This window comes from Danio rerio, chromosome 4 (assembly GCF_052040795.2).
Source record: "Danio rerio strain M-AB ecotype USA chromosome 4, GRCz13ab, whole genome shotgun sequence".
In the NCBI taxonomy this organism is placed as follows: Eukaryota; Metazoa; Chordata; class Actinopteri; order Cypriniformes; family Danionidae; genus Danio; species Danio rerio.
The window spans coordinates 35,753,061-35,776,239 of record NC_141024.2 but is presented as its reverse complement, the minus strand read 5'-3'; the positions used below and the strand labels follow the sequence as shown (position 1 = coordinate 35,776,239).

Sequence of the window (23,179 nt, the reverse complement as noted above, 5' to 3'; positions counted from 1 at the left end):
CTCTAATTACTAATATTCTTGAGCTATGCTGTATAATTGTGTTGAAAACTTTTTTTAATAAAAGCCGGTCTATCCTCCTTTGGAGCATATATATTCATGAGTGATAGTTCAATGCTATCCATAGAGCCATTTAGCAATATAAATCTACGCTCAAGATCTTTATGGATATTTACTCAGTTAAAGAAACAATAAATATTTAAGTAAATAAAATTAAGTAATAAAAGAAAAAAATAGAATGAAATAAAAAGACATTGGAACATTGGGGGGGGATGAGTTTATCAGAATCTGGATTCGAACTGAGTTCTTGCTCGAATGTGTCAAAACATTTTACCATGCGTTTTACAAGCTACGCCACTCACACTGTTAAAGACGCTGCAAAATTTTAAACCTATAAATCACACTATCTCTTTTTAAACCCACTCAGTGCTATGTTCAAACTTAACTGTGTTAACAGCATCAGCTCAACTGTTCCACTCTATTTTTTTTTCTTTTGTTATTAATTCCGGAGAACAAACTTGCAGATAACAAGTTTTCTCTGGTCTACCTCCGAAAGCAGCACCTCCAATTAACATTCTATTCAAAGTTTCTCATTTGGCTTGCTTTTGCTGTTGCTTTTTTGTTGGGTTTTGCCAAAGTAGAGTCATTAGCATATTCATTCGGGAGAGGAGGCAAGGAGGGGTTTTGCGCTCTTCCATGTTGCGCTCAGTTTCACGTTCATTCGAACGTACGAGAATATGCGTGTTATTCGGCGTATGCAGTGTTTCAGACTCCTACAGAACCATAATTTTTGAAACTCAAAATTAACAGCTTCATAAACAGAGACGTGTTTTTCCAAGCATAAAAACTGCTGTATAAAGTTAGCTAATCCGTTCATTCCATGGAAGAAAACAAATACCTCAGGGAAATCAATTGTAATGATCAGTCAAATCCAACGTAAGGAGTCGAGAGTGGATTATCACCTAATAAGTTTGAAGGCAGGATACTCATCGTTAAGTGTTGTAATCTTCAGGTAGAATAAGTGTCAACTATTAGATTGATTGTCAGATATGATTTTCTTTTTCACATAATCCATTGCCTCGGACGCAATCTGAAACCACTTTTCTTTTCCATTGTGTGAAATTCGGAACCTTGCTGGAAAAAGCTGTCCATATTGCACGTCCTGTCGCCCCCGAAGAGCTCTCCTGACATCAGTGAAGACTGCTCTGCCCCTGCAACATTGGCGGCGTAATCCTGAAAGATGGTGATTTGATTAACGTTGTGAATGAGCAGTGTGCGTTCTCTGGCTTTTTGTAAGATCTCCACGGCATCTCCATCGTAATGTAACTTTGCGGTTATGGTACGAGGCTTGTCCCCTGGCCTTTTTGGAACAAGGCTATGATGTGAGTGGTCAATTTTGACATCTCTGTCCATTTGAAGCAGTTTTTTTTAGCAGTTTGAATACTGCTGTAGTTTTGATCCCGGGAGCTCGGAGATTACAGTAACGCGCATATTTCCGCCTTCTTATGCACCCTTTCATATCTTCACATTTTTCTTTTAAGTCGTCGACGTGTCTTGTGAGTTTAGTTACAGTTGCCTGGAGAGTGACCATCTCGTCTGACCAAGTTGAGAGTCCTCCCTCGAAATCCTTTATGTTCTCTTTTATTTGGTCAATTTCAGAACGCACAGCAGTGGCATTAATCAAGATTTCGGGTCTCATAGCCTGTAGTTCAGATTTAAGTGCATCAAAATCCTCTTTCAATGCGTTCTTTAATTTTTTCGTTATTACAGATTATTTGTCCACTCTTAAGGAGCAGAGAATGTCCGCCTTTATCTTCTCGAAGACAGTATTTGTATCGTCAGGCCGTCCAGAAGGAGATCCAGGCTCACTGGAACTACTCTGCCCCAAGGCTTCGGGCCTTACGGTGATAGGGCCAGAATACTTGTATTTATGGAGATTCGCTGCCATCCTTGACTGTATTTAATCAACGTGGTCTTCTGTTCGTTTGCAAGAACAAATACTGTTCATTCTCAGACATTAAACAGCTGTTAATATAACAATTTTTAAAGATTTTATAGGAGAGCTGAAAACACGTGTTTACTCCATCACGCTCGACAGCGCCCCCTCGACTGACACAGTTTTAATGGACTCTATGCAAGATCTCTTCCGCGTTTGTGATTAGCCCTCATGTCAACTTCTGGTACAGCACCACGATCACTGTGAGCGGATGGCGCAGGTGATGATGATAGACTACACTCGTTGTTTATAAAAGTTTCCTTGCATTACCATGAAGGACAATAATGGAATCGCGAGACAGAGAGCTGTCACACCAAACAGCAAAGAAGAAAAGGGGTTAAAATTCTACATTTCGAGTTGCATCGATCAGTTTGAGGGTGAGTATTATTATGCTATATATAAGAAAAGCAATTAAATGCTAGCCATATCTTTTTTTCCTCATAGTTCATATTGATTTTTATGTTGTTTTAATTACCTGTATTATTTCTATCCATCTGCCTGTCTATCTATTTACATGTATGTGTACATTATGTCGTCAATATCCATTAGTATAAACGTTACTAACTATGGGTTATTTCTCACTGTCCTATAAGGGTGGAGTGACGGGAGATCAGCATTTCAGGTCGATAGTGAAGTCAGATAAGCTGCATAGTTTGAGTGAAAGGTTATTTATACTCGGGATGACATGATGATCCAGCTCATCTGCAATAACATCAAATTGTTTCAGGGGAAGCCAACCTTTTTTTTTCTTTTTTTTTTAACTTTTACCTGTCAAGATGACTGCAGATTTGAACAAACACACTCACACAACTTTTTTTTATGTTTAAAATTGTCAAATTTACACGTGTCAAAAAATGTATTTATATTTATGCTGCAGTGCAAATGTCTAATTACTTATATTTAGATAGTTCGGTGTTTTACTTGTTGAAAATTGGTTTAAGAGGGTATCCCATTTGTTACATTTTTGCTACTTGAAACAAATGCATTTTGCATTATTGAGCATCACTGGGGGTCTGACAGAAGTTGCCTGCCTGATTTTTGCTTGAAGGCGGAGGTGGTACATCACATAATTCTGCACAATAAACTCTGCATAATTACATTAGTGCAAGTATCTAAAGTGATTTATATATTTACATTAGTGCAGAGCAAATGTTCACTCAAATTGTTCTGTTATTTATGTTTGTAATCTTTAGCTTAAGCTTTTACTGATGAGCAGAAGGCAAGCCATTGTGTAAATCTAGTTGATGCTTGCTGTAATAGAAAGAGATGATGACTGTCCAGCTTGTTGCTTCACCCTGTGGATGAGATGCTCAGTGTGAACCTATAGTCTTGTGAAGGATGGCTTCTCCCTCACAGTTGCTCTTACTCTGAACGCGTTACTCTAGATGTTGTATGATGTAAATGAATAAATCAGATAGAAATGCATTAGGTTTTGAGTATAAAGACTTGTACTTAACATATTTGTTTTAGTTTGTTATTTGCCTCTTACATGATACTAGAATGTTTGATGTGGGTGTGTATATGCATGTATACAGTATATACAGTATAATATAATTTACTATAATATTGTTAAAAATGTAATATTTTATATTAAATAAAATTACAACTTGTTACTACTTTTATCTGGGTTAAATTCTAGTACATCATTTTTAACTGTACCTTTAGATCCTTTTAACATCACTAAAAGTAGCATTGAAGCAGTCTCCTTTCAGTTACTTCACCTCTTCACTGTGATTATCAGTCTGATCTGGTGTATTAATCAACAATAATGATGTTTCAGATGCTGAGCATCCACTGGCACTAGATCCTTCAATCTTCCTTCTTTGCCATGCTCTGATTTGTTTAGGTTTCGCCGCTATTAGATTTCACTGTAGAACGAAATCAGATTTCGCTATGCGGAAGAGCCTGACTGATATTCTACCGGAAACACGTCAGCAGAGTTAGTGCATAGAGCCCATTTACTATAACTTTTATGTTAATCTGCTTTGACAGTTTACATTGTAAAAGCACTAGATAAATAAAGATGAATTGAATCTGCTTAAATGTATACATGTTAATGGACCAAACAAAATATGATCTGATTTATTTACATTTAATGTGCATTAAAATTACAGTGTGTAGCCAAGGTTTCCAGTGTCTTTTCACTTTTCAGTTTTGATAGTTTTTAAGACTTAATGGAAACTAATGTTTTATTTATTTATTTCAGACCTAATTGAAGAGAATGAGGGGAGTAAAGAGGAGGAACATCATGTCAAAATTGAGGAAAAATCTCATTTACAGACTGATGATATTTTGAAAAGAAGAGACAAGAATCATTTCACCTGCACTCAGTGTGGAAAGAGTTTTAAAAGAAAAGACATTCTTAAGACTCACATGAGGATCCACACCGGAGAGAAACCATTCACATGCACTCAGTGTGGAAAGAGATTCAACCAATCATCACACCTTAATCTACACATGAAAATCCACACTGGAGAAAAACCATTCACTTGCACTCAGTGTGGGAAGAGTTTCGGCCAATCATCGTACCTTAATCTACACATGAGGATCCACACTGGAGAGAAACCATTTACATGCACTGTGTGTTGGAGGAGTTTTATTTGCTCATCACACCTTAATCAACACATGAGGATCCACACTATAGAGAAACCATTCACATGCGCTCAGTGTGGGAAGAGTTTCAGCAGCTCATCAAACCTTTATCAACACATGAGGATCCACACTGGGGAGAAACCGTTCACATGCACTCAGTGTGGGAAGAGTTTTAACTGCTCATCAAACCTTAATCAACACATGAGGAACCACACTAGAGAGAAACCATTCAGATGCACTCAGTGTATGAAGAGTTTTAACTGCTCATCAGACCTAAATCTACACATGAGGATCCACACTGAAGAGAAACCATTCACATGCACTCAGTGTGGGAGGAGTTACAGCCAATCATCATCCCTTAAGCGACACATGATGAGCCACACTGAAGAGAAACCATTTATGTCTAATCATTTTGTTTAATCCCGCCCCTTTTCGCAGCATCGTACAAAAGAATTTCTCATGCTCAAACTCTAGTGTAATTGCAGCTTTGGTGTGGGATGAGTTCTAGCAACTCATCAGACCTTAATAAACGCATGAAGACCCACACTGAAGACCATTCACATACACTCAGTGTGTTGGGAAAAGTTTCAACTGATGAGCAAACCTTAATGTAGACATGAAGATCCACACTGGTGTGAAAGAGTATATGTGCTTGAATGTGAGAAAACTTTTATTACAGCTCAAATTTAAACTGCACCAGACGATTCACACTGGAGAGACCCTACAAGTGTTCACACTGTGACAAGAGGTTTAATCAGTTAACAGATCTGAAAACACAAAAGAGGATTCACACTGGAGAGAAACCGTACAGATCTGATCAGTGTCTTTACAATTGGACAAAAAGTTGCACACATGACCTGAATGCAGCAAAACAAGCACAGGATGTTTCATGTCTGAATAATGTTTGAAAAGGCTGAGTGATGGTATACTGTTTTCCTACACTGCAGTAGGTGGGGTTGTAAATGTGTTGCGCTCATCTCGTTTACCGTAAACATTGCTAGCGGCTGAGAGAAGAATAGTTTCATAAACATCTGACAAACAGCATCTCAGCGGCTTAAAATCTCTCTTTGCAAGTGATTGTACAGGTGCGGATACATCTGTACTCCACTCTCCAGTGTATTCATGTAGCTAGTGTTGTTTTGGATGATGTTCTCCTTCTTACTCCCTGAATGAGAAACAAATCACTGGGAAGACACCACACATCAAGGAAGGTGGAGCTCCAAGACAGTTAGTTTTCAGTATACCAGGGCCTCAAGTTTAGAAAATATAATGACTAAGAGCAATTTATTTAAAAACGAAAGGAAAGGAGAGTGTTAAGTGTTTCAGGACATAAGGGCAAGTAATAAAATAGGCTATAGCCTATATTTCGCTCCAAAGAAGCCCAGCTTTAGCCTGATCAGGCCCTGGAGGTGACAGTGGAAACGCGACTGGCCTGGGCTCCCTCGCTTTTGGTGCGATAGTGGAAATGGGGCTAATGGTTCTGGTGGCTCTCAATGGTGTGGAACACTGGTCAGTTTTTGTTGGCTTGTCACTGGGTTACCACCATTCAGTGGCAACACAGTAGTCCTCACTGTATTGGGCAGATTTTTGAAGCAGCTCACTTTATTTCACTCCTCAAATAATCTTCATCGAGGGAAACAGCAGCCATTGTCTTGGACCACATGTTCCGTATTCTTGGCCTCCTAGTTGACATGGTTCTAGACAGGGGTCTGCAATTTGTATCTAGGTTTTGGGCAGAATTCTGCCGACAGCTAGGGGCGACTGCTAGCCTCTCATGAGCACCACCCACAGACCAATGGCCAGGCCAAGCAAGCTAGTCTGCAGCTGGAGAGGGTCCTGCATTGCGTTGCATGCAGGGAACCCTTATCTTGTAGGTCTAGATTAACCATGGTCAAATATGCATAAAACTCTCTTCCTATCTTGTCTATGGGCTTGTCTCCCTATCAGTGCTGCTTAGACTACCATTCCTCTGTGTAGACTGATTTTATTTGTCTGCCATTTTAAAAGCAGTGTCAAGGCTGTGTTGGGAAGAAACCTGGAAGTATCGCCTGGAGTCGCACAGGATCATTGTGTACCTGGCTGTATATCTTAATCACAGTCATTTTTAACGGGCACCAGTGAACACTATGGCAAATCAGCGCTGTTTAAGAACACGCTCAGCGGCACCTAAACGTTAGCGGGAAATGTTTTTAAAATCCCATTTTAAAATCCCATTTTTTAAAACTTCAGTACCGGAACAATTCTATTAAATTCAACACGAGGGTGTTATATCGCTCACCCAGTTACTTAGGCCGAAGCAAGGAATCGTCCCCACAGTGTTTACCTGGTGCCGTGAACTGAATCCTAGGAGGACACTTAAGCGTATTACTCTTAAAGAGATTGTAATTTTATTTGATGCTTAATTTGCTTTTAAGTGTTTAAATTAAACTGAACTAAATGATGTTAAAGTGATGTTTACATCATCTGCATTTTGAAATCACGGCAACAGCTGGAGGTTTGTAGTCCACTGCAAGTTGTTGCAATGTTTACAGTGCTGATCCTATACTTCCATGTGTTTTCCCACCTCAGCCTAGCTTTCGTTAAAATGGTTTTTCGTTTAAAATGGTGGCCATGTGAAATAAGCGTATTCTCTTCCCAAGAACCAGATGCCATTGTTTCCTCATGCATTTGTTCATTCAGAGATGCCTCTAGACATGAAGGATCACCAGAAAAGGACTAGCAATAGAAATTCAGCGTTTGCCCCCTCTATATATGTGTGGTCAGAAAGTCTGGTTATCTTCCAAAGGCATTCCTCTCAGCTTTACCTCACATAAATTGAGACCCAAATTCATTGGACCTTTTTCTGTTATCAAGGTGCTCAGTCTAGTGTTTGTTCAAATTAAGCTCTAAGTTTAAAGACATTCATCCGTTTTTTCCAGGTGTCTAAGATCAAGCCCATTCTTCTCTCCCCCCTGCAGCCCATAACCTCTGCTACTCTACGTCCCAGACTGGTTGAGGGTGCATTCACATACACAGTGCACTGGCTCCTGGATGTGAGGAGGAGAGGTAGAAAGATTATCAGTATCGGGTATACTGGAAGGGTTATGGTCCAGAGGGGAGATGTTGGATTCCGGCTTTGGATATTCTGGACCGCTCTCTCATTGATCAGTTTAAATAGGTCCACAGTGAGTCTTAAGGGAATGCTAGGGGGCATTCTTGAGGGAGGGGTACTGTCACCATGCCTCACAGATTTGCTCTCTTCTCCTGTTCTGGGTCACAGGAGCTCTCGTTTCCCTTTTTTCCTGTTTATACAACATCATTTCCCTTCATGTTTGTCAGTATGTTATCGATCATTTGTGTGCATATTATTTTGTTACTCACCCTGTATTCGTGTGCAGGAATGCTAGTGAGTGAGTGTCTGGTTGTTTTCTCCCACGGCACTTTCTCAGTGCTCACCCGACCAGATGTTTACTTTGACTTTTGCTTATTCCAGGACTCACTCCCCAAACACATTGTTTTTCTGCATTTGAGTTCACTTCTTTTTTCCTTGTGACACAAGTATTTTCTTTCTCATTTGTGTTTAAAGGTCTTTAGGTTTTGGCATGATGTCTAGCTTTTGAAGCTCTTTTGGTCTACTTCACTTTGTCAGACACATCCTATTTAGGTGATTTATTGATTGCAAACATGTGGTAGTAATCGGGTCTGGGTGTGGCTAGAGAACTTGAAGCCGGTGTGAAAAAGTTAAGTTAGGTTTTAATGGGGAAAAACATTTTCACACAAGGCTATGTAGTTTAGTACTTTGTCTTCCTTTTAAGAAAAAAAACCTTAAAAACTGCACAATGTGTTTAATTGTGTTCTCTTTAATCAATATTCACATTTGTTTGATGATCTGAGACTGTTAAGTATTAGAATTCTGCACTGTAGATTACTAACCCTTAGAACATTTGTCATTCAAAGGTGCAGGCTTTATGCAGATATGTCTCATGTCTATGGAGGCAAATACTCAGAGATTCAGCTGTTTTTTTTGACAGGTTTACCATTCAGGCACAGAATGAAAAACATTCCCTATCTGCTTTACAAGTTTTACAAAAACATGTTGTTTTGAGTGATTACGAATGTATACAAAATGAAAAAACTGGCCAGCTTTCAAATTTGTGTCTCATCAATATGACCAAAAATGATCTGGGATTAATCATATAAGAATACACTTAAATGTGCATGTGTGTATGTAACAGGGAGACTGACATGGAGGGATCCATTTTGCAGTATTTATTAGACACAGTCAAACACAAACATCCAACACGCACTAAAGTGCGAACACACATCAACAGTAATCAATAAAGGTTGTGGGGCTGGCGGCTAACAGACAGAGTGATTTACCAGGCATAGATCAGTGGCAGGCGGCGTGGCTCAGAGTCCTTATGACAGGTAGGGATGGCTGACGTGAATCTGACGTTTCGACACAGTGTCGAGATCCCGAAGCGCAAGTGTTTCGAAACACTGCACCGAAGCATGATCCGAAACACCCAGGTCACGTGACTAAAGTGTTTCGAAACACTTGGTCACGTGACAAAAGCGATTCAAAGCATCGATCATTTCAGAGGCGTTTCAAGACCCGGAGAATCTGCATTTGACTGACATGATCTTGATTTGACACTGTCTAGTAGGGCCTAGTGGACCGTGCGTGTGCACAATGGTGCTGTGTGTCAAATTTGTTTTGGGTTCGAATCTCGACTAGTACAAATACTCCAAAATCATGTTTTTATGTATTTTAATCATGTTACTGTTTTATGGTGTAGCCTAGATAGGATACAGCTGTGGATATGCCATCAATTTAGCATCATTTTTGTAACATTGTAAAACAATAATTCATAGTTTTACAGTACTGTGATGGGTTTAGGTTTTGGATAGACGTTAATAAAATACAATGGGAAATTTAATTAATAATATAAATAATTATTGTTAACTTCTGGCCACAACTGTATCTGATCTAGTAACAACCCTGTTTTATGAACAAAACAATACAAATTTATTTACAAGGTGTTTATTCGGATGTCAGAGCAATGTTGAAACAAAACGATACAATAACAAAGCATTACCAACTGGTATTAAAGCATTTCAAAACAATTGTGTCAGTGTGAATTCGAACCCATTTTTCCCGCATGGTTGTCATGAACTCTAACCGCTCGACTAAACCATCTGATGACTCCTGGCTACAAAGTGGGGTTTGATACCTTAATTTGCTCAACTGTTCTTCGCTGAAGCTGTTTCAGTGAAATACTAATACAATGACCACTAGGTGTCACCGTAGAGTGGTGTTTCGAAACGTTTCGAAGCTTCGACACATTTGCTTCGATAGTTTCAGTGTTTCACGAAGCCTCGCTTTGCCCACCACTAATGACAGGCGTAGGTCGTGGGCAGGCAGCGTGGTTCAGAGTCCGTGTAACAACCAAGGGTCGTGGGCAGGCAGAAGGCAATTCAGAGTCAGAAACAGTCCGGGGTAATGTACAGTAGATCAGGCAGGAAAGACCGCTCAGTAATGCTGGCCGGGGCTAAACAAGACTTCGCACTGAACAGTGGTTTGAGTGTGGCTTATATAGGTGGCGTGGGTCATTACCGAGATTCAGTTCAGGTGTGTGCACAATCAGTCTAGGTGGATGATGTAATGCTAGAAGTCTGGGGATGGCGGCCTCTGCTGGCCAACGAGGGGAATGACTGGGACCGAGTTGGTGACAGTGTAATGGACCCCAGGAGGTTGATGTGACAAGATTAATCTAAATATGATCTGCTATGTCTTTACATTTAATGTGCATTAAAATTAAGGTTTGTGTAGCCAATGTGTTAGAGCCCTTTTACTTCAGCTTTCGATGAGCTTTAATGATTTACTAAAAACTTAACTTTTTTTTTCAGACCTAATTGAAGACTATGAGGAGAGTAAAGAGGAGGAACATCATGTCAAGATTGAGGACAAAACTCAATTAGAGACTGATGGTATTTTAAAAGTGAGAGACAGGAGTTGTTTTACCTGCACTCAGTGTGGAAAGAGTTTGGCAAGCAAAAGCAAACTGAAGATTCACTTGAGGATTCACACTGGAGAAAAGCCATTCACATGCACTCATTGTGGGAAGAGTTTTAGCCACTCAGCAAACCTTAATCAACACATGAGGATCCACACTGGAGAAAGACCATTCAAGTGCACTCCATGTCGGAAGAGTTTCAGCCAATTATCATCCTTTAAGCAACACATGAGGATACACACTGGAGAGAAACCATTCACATGCCCTCAGTGTGGGAAGAGTTTCAGCCAATCATCAAATCTTAATCTACACATGAGGATCCACACTGGAGAGAAACCATTCACATGCCCTCAGTGTGGGAAGAGTTTTAGCCAATCATCAAATCTTAATCTACACATGAGGATCCACACTGGAGATAAACCATTTACATGCACTCAATGTGGGAAGAGTTTTAGCCACTTATCACACCTTAATCAACACATGATGATCCACACTGGGGAGAAACCATTCACATGCACTCAGTGTGGGAAGAGTTTTAGCCACTCATCACACTTTAATCAACACATGATGATCCACACTGGGGAGAAACCATTCACATGCACTCAGTGTGGAAAGAGTTTTAGCCACTCATCACACCTTAATCAACACATGATGATCCACACTGGGGAGAAACCATTCACATGCACTCAGTGTGGGAAAAGTTTCAGCCAATCATCATCCCTTAATCAACACATGAGGATCCACACTGGAGAGAAACCATTCACATGCCCTCAGTGTGGGAAGAGTTTCAGCAAGTCATCCTCGCTTTATAGACACATGAAGATCCACACTGGAGAGAAACCATTCACATGCCCTCAGTGTGGGAAGAGTTTCAGCCTATCATCATCACTTTATAGACACATGAAGATCCACACTGGAGAAAAACCATTTACATGCACTAAGTGTGGGAAGAGTTTCAACCAATCATCATACCTTAATAAACACATTAGGATCCACACGGGAAAGAGATCATTCACATGCACTCGGTGCGGGAAGAGTTTCACCCACTCATCACACCTTAAAAAACACATGAAGATCCACACTGGTGTGAGAGAGTAAATGTGCTTGGAGTGCGAGAAGACTTTTATTACTGCTGCAGAATTGAAACAGCACCAGAGGATTCACACTGGATAAAAACCGTACAAGTGTTCACTCTGCAGTAAGAGGTTTATCACTCAGGAACCCTGTAAACACATTAGAGGATTTACACTGGAGAAAAACGGTAGACATGATCAGTGTGTGCAGAGTTTCACTCATTCGGGGCAGCTTAAGAAACACATGGGATGGTTTCCAGTATGGCGTTAACACATGTAGCAGCATAGAAAGAGCGCTCCCATACACACTGGTATTAATCCTTCTTTTTACATCATATGTAATAACCAAAACCATATTTAAATAACATGAAGGGGGACAAAAACAAAAAGGCTAGGACAAAACAACCATTGAAACCTGAAAAAAACGAGAAATCAACAGATTAAAAATTAGAGACGGACAGGATAGCTAATAGCCCGTCAGCTAGCATTGCATTGCAAAACGAACTGTCACTTGATGAATTGGACCTTACAATCCAATGGTGTCACTGGGTACTCGGACCAAAACAACCTGCTGACGCACACCCTAGATCAGCGTTGGTATTCTTACTGGAAAACAAAACAAAAGACCTGGTTTTCCACTTTGCATGGATAAAGAAAGTAATACAGTGGAACGAAAAAAGGATTTTCTTTGACCAATATTACCCACCTGAATTCCAACAGAAAAGACGGGCTTTTGCTCCAATAGGAAAAATTCTTAAAGAAAAGGGGATTAAGTTCCAATCACCACCGCCGGCGAAACTTAGAATCTTTTCTGGAAAACGGGCAGGTCATGTACCGTATTTTCCGCACTATAAAGCGCACCGGATTATACGACGCAGTCTCAATTACGGGGTCTATTTCTGTACTTAACCCATACATAAGGCGCACCGTATTATAGGGCGCACGCTAAAATACACTGTCTGCAAAAAAAAGGTAATGGAAGCAAAACAGTTAACATAGTTTAGTTGAACTTTATTGTACTATTTAACAATACACTCACATTATGTTTTTAATCAGTCTTCTCCCACAAATCTATCAAAGTCCTCATCTTCTGTGTCTGAATTGAACAGCTGGGCAGTTTCGTCATCAAACACGCCGGGTTCTCTCTCATCATTGTCTGAGTCAGTCTCATTGCCGGGTGGCTGTTCAGCAATGATGCCGGCTTTTGCGAAAGCTCGGACAACAGTTAAAGCAGACACCTTAGCCCAGGCATCCACAATCCATTCACATATGGTGGCGTAACTCGCCCGGCGCTGCCTACCAGTCTTAGTAAAAGTGTGTTCGCCGTCTGTCATCCATTGCTCCCACGCAGCTCGCAACTTCACTTTAAACGCCCTGTTTACACCAATATCCAGCGGCTGAAGTTCTTTAGTTAGTCCTCCCGGAATGACAGCAAGCTCCGAATTCATTTGCTTCACTTGGTTTTTCACAGTAGCGGTGAGATGGGCGCGCATGGAGTCGCAGATCAACAGGGACGGTGATGTGTGGAAAAAACCATCCGGTCTCTTTACGTACACCTCTCTCAGCCACTCATTCATTTTTTCCTCATCCATCCACCCCTTTTGATTGGCCTTAATGATGACTCCGGCTGGAAACTTTTCTTTTGGCAGTGTCTTCCTCTTAAAAATGACCATAGGTGGTAGTTTCTGTCCATCACCATGGCAACCAAGAACAACAGTGAAAGCCGACTTCTCATGGCCCGTGGTGCGTATTGAGACTGTGCTGGCCCCCTTTTTCTCCACAGTATGATTCACGGGGATGTCAAAAGTGAGAGGGACCTCATCCATGTTGGTGATGTGTTTGGGCTGGATCTTTTTGTCGGTAATCTTGTTACTGCAGTAAGTGCGGAAAATGTCAAGCTTTTCTTTGTAATCTGCTGGCAGTTGCTGCGCCACGGTAGTCCGTGCGCGGATAGAGAGATGGCGCCTTTTCATGAAACGAAAGCACCAAGACGGGCCTCCTTGAAAGTGTTCGATCCCCATGTCTTGTGCTATCTTTGTTGCCCTCAGTCGAATGGTGACTGTAGAGACACTTCTTCCGGCTGTTCTCTGCTCAATAATCCATTGCTCAAGTTGGTCTTCTAACTGTGGCCACCTTGCTTTGTTCCCGCGGAAACTCTGTTTCGTCTTCTTAACTTGGCGCAGTTCATTTTCTTGTTTCCTCCACTTCCGAACCATAGATTCATTAATTTGGAATTGTTTCGCAGCTGCTCTATTCCCATTTACAACCGCGTAACTGATAGCTTGTAGTTTGAATTGTGCCTCGTAAGCATGTCTCTTCATTGGTGCCATTTTCGGGGATCATTAGACAAACATATGTAGTTTTGATTGGTTTATTGCTGCTGCGTACGGAGTGTACGTTTTACGTCTCCGTGTCGGCGGGAAATGCTCCGACAGCCAATCAAGCGGAGCGCTTTCCGAAATCACACAACAACATTTTTACAGATTTTTAAACTCCGTGCACACATAAAGCGCACCGGATTATTAGGCGCACGGCCATTTTATGACAAAATATAAGGCTTTTAGGTGCGCCTTATAGTGCGGAAAATACGGTACAATTTGATGACAGGCATCAAGAGATCTGAAAGAAAAAGAACTGATAAACAACGAAGAAGAAACCATTATAGGAATTTCTGGGAAAGAGAAACAAAGATTTTGGCAAAGTTTGGAGTGACATCGAAGAAGAGAAAACTATGTGACTTTTAAAGGGACAACACTAGCTGTTTGAAAGAAGAGTAAAACCTGACAGATCCTAACAAAGAACTCTGAGAGGCTGGTAAAACTTCTTGACTTTATTTACAGATGATGGACATTTACATGATTTACATGAAAGAATGATATTTAACCGAACTTACCAACGACACACCAAGACTCGAGTCATTGAGTAACATACTGGTAGAAAAACATAAAAGAATTCTATTTTATACACGTAAAATCCCTTGCTATAATTAGTAGAAATATATAACTTGAAAACCTAGCTGGAAATAAAAGAATATAATATTGCCAGATATATTGCCAGATATAGAGACTAAATATGGTAATAAAAAGATCCAGATATTTTAATATGATCAAATAAGTTTAAGCAAGAATAAGGAAACAATAGGCAGAGTAGATTATCAATAAAATCAAAGATCCCAAAATTAAAAAGATATGTCATAGATTGGAGGAAATACAACAGGGCTCGAAATTGCGACCATTTTGGTCGCATATGCCCCCAAAATATGCGACCTCAAAATATATTTGGGAGCATTTGTGCGAGTGCAAAAATTGTTGTGTGCGACCAGTTTTTACTGCAAAATGTTCACCACATGCGCGGATTTGGGAGACATTCACGCAGAATGCATCCCTGCACTTAAAGCGCGAAACACAGCGCTCAGGAATGGTTTAAAACAGTTGTCATGTCAACTTGCTGCAGTAACCAAAGCCAAGTCCGTAATGTTTTCCCCGCCTTCGTGCTCTTCTTATTGGCCCACCCCTGCTCTAGCACTGAAATATCAGCTGTCAATCACTCAGTCAATGCCTTCTGGCTTGGGATGACAGAGAGAGCTACTACCGCTAAAAATTGTAAAGCGCTGAAGATGAGAATGAAGATAACACTGACAGATTTTGTTTAAGAAACCATGGCATCTAAAGTTACAAATAAGGAATTATCCTAGGTGTGAAAAAGGATAGTGATGATGCTTGGACAGAAGTATGGGTTGTCCTCTTGTGGCAACTCTGATAGACCATCTGATATTTCCTTCTTCACTTTTTCCATAACTTGCTTAAAATAAGCTACGAATGGTGATCTGGCCATGATGGTCAATGAATTTCTCCTTTCTTTACTCTCATAGATTTCCCAGTCTTTAGGCTGCATATTTTCTTCAAGTGGATTGTCTTTGCCCTTTGAAATGACAGTTTCCAAAAGAGACAGACTTTCCTTAACACAGCTTGTGTTTTGTGGGCTTGTGAGCAGGACACAGTGCACGGAACACAATTGTTGCTTGTGTCATGTTGGCGGCATTTTGGAGTCTGGCGAAAGCATAGGTGGCAAAGTCTCCCAGACCCTTGTCATCTGTTTGCCTACGGATTGACTGTCTGACAGCTTTCAAAATGTGCGGTGAGCAAATGTGCAGGATAGTAAATGACTTAATTTCATTCCATGATTTTTGTCCCGTGCAGAACTGATATGCTCTGTCAAGATAACAGCTCATGTTCTCTTTGTTGAAAGCATGAAGCACACTCAGCATCAAAGCCCAGCTGTAATTATTCTCGATGTGGTGAATGTTGATTTTGGTGTATTTTGACAAATCTAATTGAAAGCTCATGAGCAGAGGTGGTGCATTTCTATCCTTTCCTGGAAGAACGAGTGCATAGTATAACACACGATTCGGCTGATCGGGCTGAATCGCAAATGATGTTGAAGAAAGCTGATAACACGCTCTGTGTACAAATAAACAGAGAAGTGGTCTGTACTGGAAAACTGTATGTACCCTGGTAATTTGAAGTAATTTGTCACATTCTCTGAGTATTGTATTATGTGTACTTCTTTCAGGATGTCAGAGTGAATGGCTTCCCTTTTGCGGACTTCCGAGGTTATCACTTTTAATACTTTTTACTCAGGCATTTACTCATGTTCCCAGACAGATGCTGCTCTGTAGGTGTTGATTGAAGTGTGCTATAGAATTATTGACTGGGTCCATGCATAATTGACTTTGCTATTTTGCCTCTTTTAAGGTATGTAACTGGCCTAGCCTTCGCTTCTGAAAGTTTGTGTTGTACATGTCCAGTTTGTTGAACTAATATTTTTACTTTTCTGCCCCGTTCATGAGGTTTCCTTTGCTTTGTGAATGAGTATTTGCCTGGGCAAGAGGAAAATGTGCAGTCTGCTCTTATGTGTAAATATGGAGCATTTCTTTTTCTGCTCCAGGGAAGCCTCACATGTTGATATTTGAATGACAGTGTACAACATGGATTTTTTTTAATCAATATATTTTTTATTATTTTCACATCAATAATTTACAGAGTAATTTCAGTATACATGTAAACATTCTTTTCTAACCACCCTCCACCCCTTTCCCACCCTCACAAGACAGAACACTTAAACAGACATACTTGTGAGACATCGAGCTGATGTGTAAATTAAGAGGAAATAAACAAACAATAATGACAAATACAGAATTAAAGCAATGAAGTGTCATACTTTTCCATCAGTATTTTCAGTCAATGTAACATCCAAGTTATTCATGTATTCAATAAATTTACCCCAAGTCTTTTCAAACATTTAAGAGTTTTTTCTTTTAAGATTAAACATTATTTTTTCAACAGGAACATAAGAAGAAAGTTCTCTAAGCCATACAATATGACTTGGTGGTTCTACTGATTTCCAATGTATAGCAATGCATTTCTTTGCTGCTATCAGAGCCATTTTAATTAAACGTAATTTTTTCCTTTGACCGAACAGAAGAACTGATTCATCCCCCAACAACATAAATCTTGGATCAGGTAAAAGGTTAACATTGGCAATTTTACTAATAGTTTGTATTATATTTCTCCAATAGGTTTTAAGTTTGGAACATGTCCAAAACATATGAAATAATGTACCAACCTCAATCTTACATCTAGAACAATGTTCTGAATATGAATCACTTATTTTGTGCAATCGTTCAGGTGTATAATATACCCTGTGTAAAATATTAAACTGTATTAATGTATGTCTACTATTAAATGAAAATGTTAAGGCACTTTTACAGATATGTTCCCAAGTATCTTGATCAAAAATGCATTCTCAATCTTTCTCCCATTTAAGTTTTGAAGATGACACTTCCATACCATACAAATCGTTAAGGTTGCTATACATATAAGACACAAATACTTTGGGTTCTTTTCTCTTTCTTATAATAGCATCTATTGGGAGGGAAGAGAGAGGTCCTAAATTACCCTTTTGCATTGTGATAATTAGTGTCTCACCTGAATATATTTTAAAAAATGTTTAACAGGAAGGGAAAACTTTAATCTCAATTGTTCAAATTTCATTAGTACGCCCTGCTCTTATAAATCTCCAAACATCTGTATTCCCTTTTTATACCAGTATTTTGTTATTCCATCTCTTAATGCTTCAGGAAGAGATGGGTTACAGTGAAACAGAGTATTATTATACACTGAAAGTAGCCAATTATTTTTTTTCTTGATTACAAACCCCAATTTGCAAGTATGCCTAATGAATGGGTTACTAACTGCCTTCATAACACAATTCAAAGGAATGAATAAGGCCTTATCTAAAGGTATTTCCTTTCCATGATATTTTTCTATCTGTAACCATGAGGGTAACAATGTACCCTCCATCTGCCAAAACCACACTGCTCTCATCTGTGCTGCCCAAAAATAAAACAAAAAATCGGGAAGTTGTAGTCCACCTTTTTTGGATGTCATCTGTAATGTCCTAAGTTTAATCCTAGGAGTTTTTTTTTATTCCAAATAAAATTTCTAATTGAGCTGTTGAGATTCCTAAAAAAAACGTTTGTGGGATAGAAATAGGGAGGGTCTGAAACAAATATAAAAATTTAGGAAGAATATTCATTTTTATGCAGTTTATCCTGCCAATTAGTGATAATGCTAGTGGATTCCATCTTTCCAGATCTCTAATTACCTTTTTAAGTAGTAGGGAATAATTCAAAGAGTATGCTTCTTCCAATTTCGTAGGAATATTTAGTCCTAAATAAACAATTTTTTCAGTATGGCATCATAACACTTTTATTAAAATAAATTTTATAGCCAGATATGTCCCTAAAGTTTTTTAAGAGTTGAGACAAATTAGATAGAGATAAATCAGGATTAGTTAGATATAGCATCACATCGTCCGCTTATAATGATATCTTGTGTATACAACCTCCTATTTCTAATCCAAAGATTGATTTATGTGTCCGTATTGCAATAGCCAGGGGTTCTACCGCTAGAGCAAAGAGTAGCGGGGAGAGGGGACATCCCTGTCTGGTTCCTCTTGATAAATAAAAATGTTCAGATACATCAGAATTAGTCAGATGGCTGCCGATGGATTCCTATACAACATCTTAATCATCTCAATAAAGTTTGGACCGAAATTCATTTTTTGTAAAACCGCAATCAGATAAGACCATTCCACTCGGTCGAAGGCTTTTTCTGCATCTAAAGAAAGAGCAATCACCGGAAAATCTATTTGTTTTGCTGAATAAATAATATTCATTAGCCTCCGTATGTTATCGAAAGAGGATCTATTTCTGATAAATCCAGTTTGATCCATGAGAATTAAACTAGGCAGAACCCGCTCTAAACGTAATGCAATCATTTTGGTAAGAATTTTATAATCTGAATTAAGCAGTGAAATTGGCCGATAGGAAGCACATAGATTAGGATCTTTGCCAGGTTTTAAAAGAACTGTGATTAAAGCCTAGTTTAAAGTCTCTGGTAATTCTTTTTTATGAATTGCCTCTGTATACATTGAAAACAGCGGGTCTGCTAATTTAGAAAAAAAAGTTTTATAAAAATCCATCGAAAACCCGCCTAACCCAGGTGTTTTACCCCCGGCTAGAGCAGTGACTGCAAATTGCATCTCTTTTTTCGAAATTTCTTTTTCAAGTTCTTCTTGATCATTATCACTTAAGACTAGTATATCCCATTTACTTAAAAACATTTTAATCTTTGCCTCCTCTATTCCCTGAGATTTATAAAGTGACTTTTAAAAATCTAAGAATTCTTGGTTAATTAATTTGGGGTGTTTAATAATTTTATTTTCGTATGAATATATTTTAGGTATAGATTTACTAATTTCTTCTTTTCTTATTTGCCATGCTAGCACTTTCCCGATCTTATCTCCATGTTCGTAATACTTCTGTCGGGATCTGAGAAGTGCATTTTCTGCTTCTTTAGATGATAGAATATTATATTCCATTTTTTTTGACTGCAATTGTTGAAGCAGCTGATCATCTTTATTCTTGAAATGTTTCCTTTCCATTACTGAGATTTCTTTTTCAAGTGATTGTAACTGTTTTTGATATTGTTTTTTTTCTACCGGAAGAAAAAGCTATGATTTGACCCCGTAAGAATGCCTTCATGGCCTCCCAGATTACACCCGAAGAAGCAGAACTTTTATTTGTACTAATAAAATTTTCTATATTATTATTTATGAAGCTTAATGCGTCAGAGCTATTTAGTAAATGGCCACTAAATCTCCAAAGCTTATAATTAGACATTTCCAGAGAGCATTGCGCTGAAATAAGTAACGGGGCATGATCTGACAATATTCTTGGTAAATATTCACACAATTCAATTAAATAATCCTTCGCTTTTGGAACAAAAAAATAGTCAATTCTGGAGTAATTATTATGCCTATGCGAGTAGAAGGAATATTCTTTTTTTGTTTTATTCTTAAATCTCCATACATCTATTAAATTAAAACTTGTTTGTACTTTTGTACTTTAGAGCTTTAGCAACTTGACTTAAGGGTAACAGTTTAGTAGATGACCTTTCTAACACTGGGTCCAAAACTACATTAAAGGGCCATGAAACCCCCTCGTTTCAGCAGTGTGTTTTCACACCTCTACTTTGGAAAAAGTCAGAAAAGTGGGCGTGTCCAGCTCTGTTTAGGGGGGAGTGTCGGAGGAAGAAAAGCGGCTTGGTATGGGAGTGTCTATTTGGGCGCGCTGAATTTCAGAGTCAAAACACACACCCACAGCGGACAATGTGACTGTGTTTACATGGACATCTGTAGTCGAATTATTTGCCAAATTATTAAATGTTGGACTTTAACTGCAGTTTGGCTCTTTCATTCAGGGAATTCATTAATGTCCCTCCTGACAAACGTGATATTTGATTCGAGGCGCTGCTCTAAGCGTGTATTTTTCATGCAATGTTTGATACCGCACGGCGAATGAGAGAAAAAAAAACTCAGCATTTCCTGGAAACTTAGATACACACGACAGGTAGCGTCAGAAAGCCGCGTGTGTTATTCCGGTCACACAATCCAACACGAGGTAATAGTTTGGTTGTAACTGTTAGTGCTAACTATTGCACTCGGTGCAATAGTTTGTTTGATACGAACTGAATAAACAAAGAGCACTGGTCGCTCACTTACCAAATCTGTAGAGACAGGACAATCACCAGCAACTAGAGCCGCGTCTTTATTTAGAGGAGACTACAAACTGGATCTCAGCGTTTGCAGATGAGAACAGCTCTCAGGTAAACAATAATCCTCCTTAGACACGTAAGTTATTGTTGTCGCGCGTCGCGTACACTGTTAATCCACGCGTGATCCAGATGAGCTCTCACAGAGAGAAAATGAAAACGAAACTTAACTGCAGCAAACTATAAAAGCAACACTTCACGCTTGTTTTGCCAACACAACGTGGCGTCTTTGCCGTCTACACTGTGACAGTAATGAATATTAATGAAGTTGCACAATAGAGCGCACTGATTGGTTTGAACCAAGCCTTACTCATGCATTAATGCATCACACTGTAAGACGTAATAAGACTCACTCTGGCACAGACGTCCAGTCTGCACGCTGGAATACACGCTATTATCTCATGACCGTGACGCAGCTTCAAAAATCCGTTTCAAACAGGAAGTACGAATTTGCTTGAAATAACGCAAAAACAACCAATTTACACTTTTTAGTGAAATATAGGTGTCCTAATAGTGTTTTTAGCAGTGTGGGACACATATACGACTGTCAAAAGCTCAAAAAATGTGTTTTGGTGTTTCGTGACCCTTTAAAGTCTCCTCTAATTATCAGCTCTGCAGTTGGGCAAGCAAATTTAAAGAATATATTATGAATAAAATCGACACCTTCCATTTCAGGATGATATATATTTACTAAGGTTATTCTTTGCATCCCAATCGTTCCTCTTAAAATAATCTACCTGCCTGTTTTGTCTTTATCAACAGATTCCATTTTAAAGGGAATGTTTTTATCAATAAGTATGACCACCCCTCTTGATTGCGATGTGACGGAAGAAAAAAAGCTTGTCCAGACCACTGCTTTTTAAGATTTAGATGTTCGGGATCAGTCAAGTGTGTTTCTTGTAGAAGGGCAATTCCAATATTATGCTTTCTGAGGTATAATATTACTTTTTTCTTTTAAGTATTTGAATTAAACAGTTAACATTCCAAGTCACATATTTATATTTCAGTGTATCTGACATTAACTATAAATTAATGTTTTATTTCCTGAGTGCCTTGAGAACATATGGTTAAACAGCCCAACACCTAAATAAATCGAATATGTGTTCTGTCCAATCCCCCCTACCAACACTTCCCCAAACGAAGTGTGAAACTTTAAACCCCCTTGACTGAGTGTGCACTGCATCATACAGTCGACCTTGACTTCTTGTCCAAACTAAAAGCTCCCTAACAAGTTATGTATATCCCCACAAATACTTATATTATGTACTTTAAACAACATATTAATCACTACGAACAAGTGATAAATCCGAAATACGCAAGTTAGTAAACATTTGAACAAAAATATGAACACATTTCTTTTGCCAGCTTTTCAATATAAAGATCACTCTTGACAGAGTTAACGTTAAGTTCTTACATGTTCATCCGAGAGAAAAGTGATCCACCGTATATTTTTAGCAGTTTAGTGTGATTGTTCAGGTTACGTTAGAGTTGGATGATCCGGAATTCGTCGATATAGTTTTAGTGTCTTATCCGACAAGCAGATGTGGATGATGTTGTCGAAGATAAGTTTCTGCCGATGCTTTGGAGTTGAAAGATCTTTGTCCCTCAGGCAGCTGAATCCTCAGCGTCGCAGGATAAAGTACGGCGTAAGACACATCGTTATTGCGTAGCTGTCTTTTGAGTGCGCTGAATTCTTGTCGTTTTCTAAACAGGGTGGATGACATATCCCGAAAAATCATAATGCTAGAGTTGCCATAGGTGAGCTTGCCCTTTTCTCTGGCCGCATTGAGGATCTTAAGTGTGTCTCCGTACCGAAGGAATCGAACCAGAATGGCCTGCGGTTTGCCATTTTCAGCCGGTCGTCGTTGCAAAGTGCGGTGAGCTCTTTCAATTTCATAGAACTCGTCCTCCTGATCCAGAATCTTAGGTAGCCATTCCTTCAAAAAATCCACAGCATTCCTACCTTCCACTCCCTCTGGGAAACTGACAAGACGTAAATTCTGGCAACGAGATTGATTTTCGAGTTCATCAATTTTATCTTTCAGCAGTTTGATTTCGTCGTCAGCAGCCGATTTAACATCCGCGACATCTTTGTGAAGGCTCATTACCGCTTCTTCCGTCTCCTTCTGTTTAGTTTCTACCTCCACCATTCTCAGATTCATTGATTGTAGTCCGTTACCCATTTTCTCCACGGATTCTGCAAATTTACTCAGGCGTCCGTCAATTAACTCCTGGATTCTGAGAAATCCTTTCTCCATTTCTGCGTGGAACCAGGGCGGGGGTTCAGATAGTGGCTGCCTCGTGTCGTGTGTATCATCCTTTTAGTTGTCAGTTTTCTTTGGATTCGGC

At 39.3% G+C, this 23,179-nt stretch overlaps 1 protein-coding gene across 1 annotated transcript in view; it reads left to right on the top strand.

Annotated features, from left to right (window-relative positions):
- Positions 1 to 23,179, top strand: part of LOC110439608 (uncharacterized) — a 72,752-nt gene that overhangs the window by 20,834 nt on the left and 28,739 nt on the right. Inside the window, exon 5 of the mRNA XM_087248865.2 lies at positions 10,475 to 21,422. Coding sequence (XP_087104991.1) covers positions 10,475 to 11,679 — 1,205 coding nt within the window. The 3' untranslated portion in view covers positions 11,680 to 21,422. The remainder of the gene's footprint in view (positions 1 to 10,474; positions 21,423 to 23,179) is intronic.